This window comes from Otolemur garnettii, unplaced genomic scaffold (genome assembly GCF_000181295.1).
Source record: "Otolemur garnettii isolate 467f Iridium unplaced genomic scaffold, OtoGar3 scaffold00104, whole genome shotgun sequence".
Classification (NCBI taxonomy): domain Eukaryota; kingdom Metazoa; phylum Chordata; class Mammalia; order Primates; family Galagidae; genus Otolemur; species Otolemur garnettii.
The window spans coordinates 2404331-2415776 of NW_003852499.1; the positions used below are offsets into that span (position 1 = coordinate 2404331).

Genomic DNA, 11446 nt, shown 5'->3' on the forward strand with positions numbered 1-11446 from the left:
GAGGCAGGAGACTTGCTTGAGCCCAGGAGTTGGAGATTGCTGTAAGCTGTAATGCTATGGCACTCTACCCAAGAGAATAGCTTGAGGCTCTGTCTCAAAAAATAAATAAATAAATAGGAGAGTAAGAGGAAATGGGAGGAAGGTCCTGGAATAGTGAGAGTGAAGCTGCAGTTCCAGCTCTGTTTCTTGGACAAACGTTTTGGTCCCTCAATCTTTCTATCTGTGAACCTGGGGCTCTATAAAAGAGCCCCCTGACCCACCACACCCTTAATCCCATGCTTTCCTGGTGCATGCTCCTGGGGACTTCTCTCCTAACCCACTCCTGGCTCCTGATCCCCATCAATCCTCAGAACCCCAGACCATTCATTCTTCAACCCTGGTACCGTCCAGCTGCCTACCTGCTGCTGCTAGCCCCCCTCTGATGTTCTTGTCTGTGTCCAGTGCAACCAGAACAAATCGGACTGCTTCTACCAGACCTACTCATCAGGAGTGGATGCAGTGAGGGAGTGGTACCGCTTCCACTACATCAACATTTTGTCAAGACTGCCAGACACCCTGCCTTCTCTGGAGGAGGACCTGCTGGGCAACTTCATCTTCTCCTGCCGCTTCAACCAGGTGTCCTGCAATCAGGCGTGAGTTGTCCTGCTGGGCTCAGCTCTCTGTATGGGGCTGTTTTCCTGGGTCAGCCTGAAATCCTGTATGGGTGCAGCCCAGGAAATACTTGTTGACTAAATAAATGCTTGCCAGAAAAGCCCAGGCCTCAGGTCCACACCCCTTCCCTGTGCTCACCATGCACTGCTGGGTCTAAGTGAAGCAGCCCCAGATGGATACCCTGGGAAGACGAGGGCTGGAGGTCTGGCTTTGAGAAACCATGCCCTGGCTGGGTTCAGTGGCACACCTGTAATCCTAGTGCTCTGGGAGGCTGAGGTGAATAGATTTTTTTTTTTTTTTTTTGAGACAGAGCCTCACTTAATCACCCTTAGTAGAGTGCAATGGCATCTTAGCTTACAGTAACCTCAAATTCTTAGGTTCAAGTGATCCTCTTGCCTCAGCCTCCCAAATATTTGGGACTACAGACACCCATCACAATGCCTGGCTATTTTGAGAGACAGGTCTCACTCTTGCTCAAGCTGGTCTTGAACTCTTGATCTCAAGGGAGCTCCTGCTTTGGTCTCACAAAGTACTAGGATTATAGGTGTGAGCCACTGTGTCTGGCCATAACCTGGGTGGTTATAACCACCCCTTAACTTGTCTTTCTGCTCCTAAAGTTTCCCTTCATTCTGAAACTACAAGAAGCTTTGTATTTCACTATTCTTACATCACTTCAGTGCATTTAATATTCCAGTTAGTCCTGTTTAAAATCCTCCAGTGTCTCTTAAGCCTTTCAGAATCAAATTGAAGCTCCTTGCTGTGGCTTTTTCACCTTCTCCCCCATATCCTTAACCCTTTCCTCTCCCTATAAGCCTTTGAGGTCTTTTATTTTTATTTTTGAGACAGAATCTCACTTTGATACCCAGGTTAGAGTGCTGTGGTGTCAGCCTAGCTTGTAGCAACCTTGAATTCCTGGATTCAAATGATCCTCCTTCTTCAGGCTCCCGAGTAGCTGGGATTACAAGCGCCAACCATGCTATCCGGCTAATTTTTCTATTTTTAGCAGAGACAGGGTCTCACTCTTCCTCAAGCTGATCTTAAACTCCTGAGCTCAAGGGATCTCTCTGCCTTGGCCTCCCAGAATACTAGGATTACAGGCATGAGCCACTCCCCTCTCCCAGTGAGGGGCTCACAGGCCCTTTAGGAGTAGCCTCGTTTTTAGTCCCTCACTATATCCAACCCGAGCTCTAGAAGTGCTGACTTCCCAGCATATCCTGGAAGGTGGAGTATCTCATGCCTCTGTCTTTGTTCTTCCAGGCCAATGGAATATTGCAGATCATCTAGTTCTATTATCCTTATTTTATAAATGAGGAGAATGGGGTTAGAAAAAGAATTGCTCAGGGCCATTCAACCTGAACCCCTCACCTTATCTCTGGCCAGCTTTCTTCTCCCTCTTCTCTTCATTCATCTTCTGCCTGTCACAGCCTAGAGCCCCGTCTCCCTCTTCTGCCTGCTCTGTCTGCCAGCTCCAAGATGTCAGGGTAGCAGAACACAGGTGTCCTCTGTACTATCTGGATTCTTGCTACAACCCCACATAGTTCCTGTTGTGGAACCTGTGATTTGCTGTCAAATCGTATTCCTACTGCAGTAGTATTGCCTCTGTGAGCATTATTATCTTTCTAATCCCAAACCTGTCACAGATCAGCTTTGGACTTAGTGAGTCTGAGACGCGTGAACAAAGAGTCTTCTGGAAAGCACTTGATCTCATACTCGCTCTGGGTTCTGATCTCCCCCTCCCCCTGCAGCTACCTATTTGCTGCTGGGCTCCCTCACTCCCCTAATCCTGTTCCCCTTACATTGCTCTGTTTCATTCACTCACTTATTCAATAACTCTATTAACTGAAAATACCTGTGTCCCCTGTATGCCAGAAACTATGCACCTAGCCCAGAACTGAAGAAGAGATATGACTCCTGTCCTGGAGGAGGTCACAGTCTTGATGGGGAACAAGATTTAGAAAGTGAGAAGTTAGGGTGGTGCCTGTGGCTCAAAAAAGTAGGGTGCCAGCCCCATATACTGGAGGTAGCGAGTTCAAACCCAGCCCTGGCCAAAAACTGCAAAAAAAAAAAGAAAGTGAGAAGTTAGAGACGTAGTTAGAGTCTTTACCGTGTAACACAACCACATGAGAGAGATCACAAGGTGGCACATAATTTAAGGCCAGTGAGGTCAGTGAGGTCAGATGGCCTGCTGGGAGGAGCCTAGGCTAGAAGGTAGATGACCAGGTCCATTGTCACTGTTTGTGTAACCTTGGCCAGCTGCATGGTGTCTCTGCATCCTGGCTTCCTCTTCTGTGGTGTGGGGATGAGACTCTCCCAGGCCATTGTTGGGGTGACTGAGGGACTATGGGTAAAGCTCCAGGTCAGGAAACAGGGGGCTCTGAAAGGCACATGTCAGTCCTGTCCCATAGGAATTCAGGAGAGAGAAGCCTTCCCACTGCTTCCTCTCCCTGCTCCCCCACCTCCTGCACTTTCCTGTGACCCTACCCCCTCTCTCTCTTGATAAGGAATTACTCTCACTTCCACCACCCTGTGTACGGGAACTGCTACACTTTCAATGACAAGAACAACTCTAACCTCTGGATGTCTTCCATGCCTGGGATCAACAATGGTGAGCAGCATCCTGTCCCTTCTGCAGCTGCCCTCCGCCTCAGCCCACCTATATTAACTCACCTTTAGCTCAGCCCAGAGGTACTGTGTGCCTCTCTCTGTCCTGGGAGGAATCTTTTCTGCTCTTTCTTTCCCATGGGCTCCGCATGTCCCCGGTCTTCCTCCTGCCCCCGAATCCAGCTCACCTGTTGCCAGGTCCCTCTGCAGGTCTTCTTGGCCTCCCTCCCTGTGGAGTATTAGAGCAGGAAAGGGTGGCAGGGAGGGTGGGTTTCCATCCTGACTCTTCTCCAGGACCCTCCCAGCTCTGTTCCCTTTGCACCCTCAGGTCTGTCCCTGATGCTGCGCACAGAGCAGAACGACTTCATTCCCTTGCTGTCCACGGTGACCGGGGCCCGAGTGATGGTGCATGGGCAGGATGAGCCTGCCTTTATGGATGATGGTGGCTTTAACTTGCGGCCTGGCGTGGAGACCTCCATCAGCATGACGAAGGCAAGGCTGCAGCTTGGGGGACCAGGGGGAAAGCCCAGGTTGGAGGGGGCATGGGAGATTGGATGGGGTGGTCTTGAGCCGGTGCACTCAGGGGCAAGAGGGCTGGCATTGAGGAGCTAGGCCCTGAGGAGGGACTCTGTGGTGGGAAGTGCTGAGAGGGCTGGCTCAGGGTGTGCCTAGAATGCTCTGGGTCCTGATTCCTCAAAATTAGCACTGTGTGGACACTGGGGGCTGCTGGGGCATATATTAAGGTGGTGAGGCAGATGGGGGGCCAATAGCATGTGAGATGTAATCTGGGCCTGGGGTTGGACCAAGAGTCTAGACAGAGACTTGGGCCACTTGCTCTGACCTCTTGTATGTGGGTTCACAGGAAGCTTTGGACAGACTTGGGGGCAATTATGGTGACTGTACTAAGAATGGCAGTGACGTCCCTGTCAAGAACCTTTACAGCCCTTCTAAGTATACACAGCAGGTGAGGCCCACCCTGTTTCTATGGCATCTGTCTCCCAGGCCTGCATTGGTCAGTTGTCAAAGCTGGAGGGTGTGTGTGTTTGTGTGTGAGTCAGAGGGAAGTTGGGGGAGGTGGAAAGAGGATGGGATCTCAGCTGAAAGAACTGCTTATCCTTCTAGGCCCCTTCTAGGCCTGAATGCCCTCTTTTCACTCTCCCCCCAGGTGTGTATCCACTCCTGCTTCCAGGAGAGCATGATCAGGCAGTGTGGCTGCGCCTATATCTTCTATCCACGGCCCCAAGATGTGGAGTACTGCGACTACAGGAAGCATAATTCCTGGGGTGCGATTCTGGGGAACCCCTGCCCTGCCCCACTACCCAGGATTCTCCTCTTCCCCCAGGGGCTTGCTCCTCCCTGCCTGGGGATGGTTTCTGGCTCCACTGTTCCAGAGCAGTCCTCCTCCTCACTCTTGTTTCTGCCTCTCTCGTTTTTCCTCTCCCTCTCTGTCTCTCTATCTTCCTCTCAATGTTTCTCTCTCTCTTTTTTTTTTGGCTTTTGTGTGTTTGTCAAGGAATCACCCCATTTAAAAATAACCTGCAGCATAAGGAAGGAAGAGCACATGAGAAAATCTCTAGCTCTGAGCTCTGCCTACAGCTTCCCTACTCAGGCCCCGGGGTGCTCCCGGGGGGCTGGGTGGGTGCAGAACATCCCACTGGAGCTCAGGAAGAACATAATTAGAAGTTGTATATGGGTCAGGCACGGTGGCTCACACCTGTAATCCTAGCACTCTGGGAGGCTGAGGTAGGTGGATCACCTGAGCTCAGGAGTTGGAGAGACCAGGCTGAGCAAGAGTGAGACCCTGTCTCTAAAAATAGCCAGGCCTTGTGGTGGGTGCCTATGGCCCTAGCTACTAGGAGGCTGAGACAATAGGATCACTTAAGCCCAGGAGTTTGAGGTTGCTGTCTCAAAGAAAAAAAAGGAAAGAAGTTGTATGTGTCTATATCATTCCTTCACACTTTCTTTCTTAAGTATATTTTAGAATGAATGTACTATGTCCATTCAGTAGAGGAGGCATGTAATTTATAAACCAAATACAAACGTTGGACTTGCTAATTTAAGGGTTTTTTTTTTTCCAGTTTTTGGCCTGGGCTGGGCTTGAACCGGCCACCTCCAGCATATGGGGTGGGGCCCTGCTCCTTTGAGCCACAGGAGCCACCCCTAATTTAAGAATTTTTTTACCTGGGGGGAGGACACAATCAGAAACGATTGGAGAGCACCGGGTTTTCCTTATCCTGGTGTAAGAGTAGACAAATCTCTTTCCTTTCAACTATAGTTAAGCTATTCAGCAGGGAAGCTGTGTATTAGGAAGCTGAGGGAAAAAGAATCCCAACAAGAAAGCACAAAAGCTCCAAGGGTGTGCATTCTGGAATGGTCTTGTCTGGCATAGGCTGTCCCTCCCCCCAACCCGCATTTCTTCCTCTCCATTGCTGGAGGTGACCCAGCAGCAGGCACTGCAGACACAGAGGGCCCCAGAGGCTGTGGAATGTCACTTCCAGTGTCCCTGCCTTTGTTCTGCCTGTGTTGATCTTTTTCCTCCTCCCTTTCCTGGACCTGCTGTGCACCTTTCTGTACTCCCTGTGCTTTCAAGTCGTGGCCTCCTGGCTTCTCCTTTCTAGGATGTGTATTGGACATCTGGGCACAGGGGCAGGGGCTACTTTCCTCTACTCCTCCCTGCCCCCAAATAATTATCTCTAAATTTTTGTGAGTTTGAAGCTCTGTGAGGGAAAAGTAACAATATCGATTGCTAAGTTGTAAGGATGAGGGAGGAAAGCAGGCTGCTGAGTGACCAGGGGCTTACTTCTCAGGGCAGGGCCTTCCAGTCTGCCTGAGGGAAGACCTCCAGTTCTGCGAGATGGAGGTATGTGGATCTGAAATGACACAGGACTTTGAACTGATTACTGAAAGTGGCAAAAGTGACAAAATAACCTCACTTAGAACTTGGGAAAGAGAGGAGGAAGGGAATCCATAATCCCATTATTGTTTTTGGTAATGGCTTTGTTAAGATAATTTATATCCTCTAAATTTTACCCATTTGAGGTGTATCATTTTATTTTGTATTTAGTAAATTTCAGTGTTTAGTTTCAGGTTTTAAAAAGTCCCAGAGTTGTGCAACCACCACAATACATTTTAGAATATTTTATTGCTCCCAAAAGGAACTTTGTATCTATTAGCAGTTTCTAAGCTCTCCTCCCCTCCCCTTCAACTGCCAGCTCCTGGCAACCACTGACCTACTTTCTGTCTTTATACCTAGTAGATTGGCTTAGTCTGGACATTTCACATAGATGGAATCTGACAATATGTGACTGGCTTTTTTCCCTTACCATAATATTTACAATTTAAAATTTGTCTTCAAACTTTTTAAACAAGGGGCCAGTTCACTGTCCCCTCAGACCGTTGGAGGGCTGGACTCGGGCCCCTGGGATGAGTAGGCTGCTAAGCAGATCAGGCAGTGGCGGCAAAAACACCCAGCAGGCCGGATAAATGTCCTAGGCGGGCTGCATGTAGCCCGCGGGCCGTAGTTTGAGGACACCTGAGTTTCAAGATTCATCTAGGCTGTAGCAGTACATAGGTCACCACGAAGGTGTGGAAACAGACTGTGTTATGGTCCATTATTTCACTTCCAAGAAATAGTCCACAGCATCCTTTCTGACTCACCCATACACAAGTCTCAACTTGCTCAGCGTATCGGTGTAGCTGGGAGGGCTTCATTTGTTTTGGTGCAAACGGATTTTACATTTCTTTTTCTTTTTCTTTTTTTTTTTTTAAATTTTTTATTTTTGGCTGGGGCTGGGTTTGAACCCGCCACCTCCGGCATATGGGGCCAGCACCCTACCCTTTTGAGCCACAGGTGCCACCCGGATTTTACATTTCTTGATTTTTGTGTATCTCAAAACTTTCGTAATGACCCACCTATTGCTACTTCATTTGATTTTATGGCTGAATACTATTCCGTTGTATGGATACATTTAACTTACCCACTTATCAATTGATGGACATTTGGGTAGGTTGTGCTTTTTGCTTGTTGTGGATTATGCTGCTGTGAACATTTGTGTGTAAGTTTTTTTGTGGCTATAAGTTTTCAGTTCTCTTGGGTGTACACCTAGGAGTAGAATTGCCAGGTCCTGTGGTAACTCTGTGCTTAACCTTTGTGAGGAGCTGCCAGACTGTTGTCCAAAGTGATTGTACCATGTACTTCCCCAGAAGTAGCATATGAAGTTGCTGGTTTCTCCACATCCTTGGCCATTCTGGTTGTCTTTTTTTTATACTAGCCATCCTAGTGAGGATGAAGTATCTCATTGTGTTTTAATCCCCTTATTCTTACACTATAGTTGTTCCCATTTTTCTTTCTGACTTTAAGTGTTTGCTGTATCCTACATGGGTGTATTCTGTTCCCCCACTTCCTGGCTTAGCTTAATTTCAAAAACTTTCATTTTTGCTGCTGACACCCATGAGCAAGACATCATGGTAATGCTGATGCTGTTAGAAAGTGGGAGCCCAGGGATCTTGTGAGACAGACCTCTTTGGTGGGGTGGAAAAACTGAGGTGCCCTTGGAGAACTAGAACCTCTCTGTGCCCACAGGTTACTGCTACTATAAGCTTCAGGTTGACTTCTCCTCAGACCGCCTGGGCTGTTTTACCAAGTGCCGGAAGCCATGTAGGTGAGTGCCCCTTCCGACAGGTGCAAACTGGGCAGCGGGCTGCTTGTCTGGGTAGAATGCAGGTACCCAGCTAAGCCTTCGACTGGGATTTCCACTCCAGCACTGAGCATCTTTCTCCTCCCCAGTGTGACCAGCTACCAGCTCTCCGCTGGTTACTCACGATGGCCCTCAGTGACCTCCCAGGTAAAAGGGGAAATGAGGAGGTGGGACTCATGCATGGGCATGTAACTCTGTATTGTGTGTGTGTGTGTTTGACCTGACCCCATCCCTGTAAGCCTGAAGAGTATTGGGGTGACCTTGGTGACATTCCCATTCTTTCCCAGGAATGGGTCTTCCAGATGCTATCCCGACAGAACAATTATACCATCAACAATAAGAGGTCAGTCCTGTCCTGGTCCCAGCCCCAGGAAAGGAATCCTTGGGAGGGAAAACAAACCTGGGGGAGAGGAATTGATGCAGTTGATTGGAGAAAGGTCCCAGAAGTTAACATTCCTCCCTTTCTCCCCACTCTCCTTTATGCTAAAGAGATGGAGTTGCCAAACTCAACATCTTCTTCAAGGAGCTGAACTATAAAACCAATTCCGAGTCTCCCTCTGTCACGGTACATCCTGCCTCATGGAGCCTGAGATTCTCTGGGGTCTTAGCAGGGTGGCTGTCAGGGAAAAGTAAAGGGTGCCCTTGTGGGGCCAGGGCGTTTGGACATTGAAGGTAGGAGACCAAGGAAGAGGAGACAGGAGGCTGGTGGATTGGAAGCAGGAGCGTGACTGGGGTGTGAGGTCTTTAGGCTGGTGGAGGGAAGGGTGTGCCAAATGCTGGGGGGAGGCCCTTGAGACACATCTCTGGCTGTGGCCCAGTTGGCGTTTCTCTCTGGTCAACACTGGCCAGGAGCTGTGTGCTCCTAAGGGAGAGGGTGGAAGTGAGGAGCCCAGGGCTGCTGAGAGGCTGAGAGGGGTTGGGGGTCTTTGGGGAGGAAGGGAGATGGCTTGGTCGGGAGGGATGGGGCTCCTCTGCCAGAGCCTACCCAGGTTTCTCTGCCCTGTGGTCATGTGACTCTCCTCCTCACAGATGGTCACCCTCCTGTCCAACTTGGGTAGCCAGTGGAGCCTGTGGTTTGGCTCCTCCGTGCTGTCTGTGGTGGAAATGGCCGAGCTCATCTTTGACCTCCTGGGTATCACGTGCCTCATGCTACTCCGGAGGTTCCGAAGCCGATACTGGTCGCCAGGCCGAGGGGGCAGGGGTGCTCGGGAGGTGGCCTCCACTCCACCTTCCAACCTTCCTTCCCGCTTCTGCCCCCACCCCACATCCCCACCCTTATCCCAACCAGGCCCTGTTCCCCTCCTGGCCTTGGCAGCCCCTCCCCCTGCCTATGCCACCCTGGGCCCCTGCATATCCCCAGCAGGCTCCTCTGCCTGTCCTCTGGGGGAGCCCTGAAAGGGGAGAATGCTCCTCCCCTCATGTCAGGTGCTCCCCTGGAGAAGGGGACCTGCCTTGGCTGCTCCAGGATGTTTAGGATTTCCTCTCAGAGGCACTGACTGCCGTTGGTGTGGGGGAGAGAAGCAGGATGGGTGAGAAGCTCTGGAAGTTGCCCAGAGAACAGTGGCCAGTAGAGCTGCCCAGAATTTCTTTGGCTCCTGCCTGCACCCCTTGTCCTGTCTCTGGACACTCTGATTTCCCCACCCAAGGCCCACAAGTCTCTTTTTGGCTCAGATCAGCCAAGCCAGACTTGGAGCTTTGACAAAGAACTTTCCTAGGAAACGACTGATGACCTGAGCACAACACAGACAAGGGCACACAAAGGCATGTCCAGATTTTCTGCACAACGGTGACTGCAGCCAGCCCCAGCGGGGCCTGGACACTGCTTTCTAGTGACACAAATGTCTGCTTCTCTTCTTGAACTTGGGTGGGGAACCCCACTCAAAAGCCCCCTTTGTTAGTTCTTGGCAATTCCCCTTCCCACACTCCTTGGTTGGGGGGGCTGTAGTGAAGGATTGGCCATTCCCAGTTGGTCCCAGAATTCCTCTAGCCTCATACCCCATCCCCCACAGAGGCATACCCTAATTCCTCTGCCCTGTGTCATACCTCTACTCAAGCTATTTCTTCAGCCTGGAAAGAGTTCCTTACCATCTCCTGGAGAACTCCTATGCATCCCTCAGAACCCTGCCTGCTCAGACGCCATTACTTTTGTGAAGGCTTCTGCCCATTTTTCCTAGAATTGATCACTCCCCTCTCCCCTGGGCTCCCATAGTGTGTTACATACAAAATCTATGGGAGTGTTGATGTTGGATTATACTTGCACATTTGTGTCTGCCTCCCCAACTAGACTGTAAGCTCCTTGTGATCAGGGCCTGAATCTTGTTCATTTATGTGTGCTCCAGGTCTGGCTTAGTGTCCTCCTTGGAGCAAGTAGGCAGGTATTCAATAAATGTTTGTTGCATAAATGAATGTCTGGAGAGCTGAATGGGGCATGGTGAAGGGGAAAGGAATGGATGCCCATCTCTGAGTCACAGTGGCTCAGGCTTCTGGTTAAGTCCCAGGCTGAGGGAGGGGAGAGACTCTCGTGCCCCTTGGCTTCACCATGGAAGTGACCATGCTTCACAGTCCTTGGGAGAGAGGAAGGATCCTATGATTTCTTGTGTTGGGGAGACACACTTTCTCTAGTGTCTGAACCTTGTGTCCTAACTTTTGTCACTATCACTTTTTTTTTTTTTTGAAACAGGGTCTCACTCTGTTCCCTGGGTAGAGTGCAATGGAATTGCCACAGCTCACTGCAACCCCAGACTCAAGTGATCCTCCTGTCTCAGCCTCCCAAATAGCTGGGAAATAGGTGTGCACCACCATGCCTGACTAGTTTTTCTATTTTTAGTAGAGATGGGGGTCTCACTCTTGCTCAGGCTGGTCTTTAACTCCTGAGCTCAAGCAATCCTCCCACCTTGGTCTCCCAGAGTACTAGAACTGCAGGCATAAGTCACTGTGCCAAGCCTCACCATCACCATTAATGCTATCTACTCCATTTGCTGAGTCCCAGTCACCACCAGCTGCTGCAGCTTGACCCTCATCTGCCCCTGGCCCCATAAGATCAGCTGCCCAGGATTAGTAGGGGAGGCAGAGGTGTGGGCAGGTTTTTCCTGAACCTTGAAGCCTCCTGCATTCTTGTTTGTACTTCATCACAGTGAGGGGAATAGAGGGAACCCTCCCACCTTTGATAAGGGAGAAATTGAGGTTCAAGGAAAGGCTGAGAGATGTCTGAGTGGAACCCCAATTTTCTGATCCCAGATTTCTCCCTCTAGCATCAGACCTGGAATCCAGAAGTAACCTTTTCTCATTGTAGGGATTCTTCCCTTGTGGCCTTGCTCTTATTTCTTTCAATTATTTCTGCCTGTCCTGAGGAGCCAAAGGAGAAAGGGATTCTTGGGGAAAGAGAGGAAAGAGGAGAAAGAACTGGTGAAGGGAGCAAGGAGGTGGACAGGGTCATGACCAGGAACAATGCAATGGGATGGCTGCTAACTTCCCTTTCCTCCCCTTGGGCTGATTAG

The 11446-nt window shown here is 50.0% G+C and overlaps 1 protein-coding gene across 1 annotated transcript in view; it reads left to right on the plus strand.

Annotated features, from left to right (window-relative positions):
- Positions 1 to 10341, plus strand: part of SCNN1A (sodium channel epithelial 1 alpha subunit) — a 31862-nt gene extending 21521 nt beyond the window's left edge. The window contains exons 4-13 of the mRNA XM_003796413.3: positions 442 to 632; positions 3153 to 3256; positions 3581 to 3744; positions 4115 to 4216; positions 4418 to 4535; positions 7835 to 7913; positions 8039 to 8096; positions 8237 to 8292; positions 8439 to 8514; positions 8979 to 10341. Coding sequence (XP_003796461.2) covers positions 442 to 632; positions 3153 to 3256; positions 3581 to 3744; positions 4115 to 4216; positions 4418 to 4535; positions 7835 to 7913; positions 8039 to 8096; positions 8237 to 8292; positions 8439 to 8514; positions 8979 to 9344 — 1314 coding nt within the window. The 3' untranslated portion in view covers positions 9345 to 10341. The remainder of the gene's footprint in view (positions 1 to 441; positions 633 to 3152; positions 3257 to 3580; positions 3745 to 4114; positions 4217 to 4417; positions 4536 to 7834; positions 7914 to 8038; positions 8097 to 8236; positions 8293 to 8438; positions 8515 to 8978) is intronic.
- Positions 10342 to 11446: the final 1105 nt, after the last annotated feature.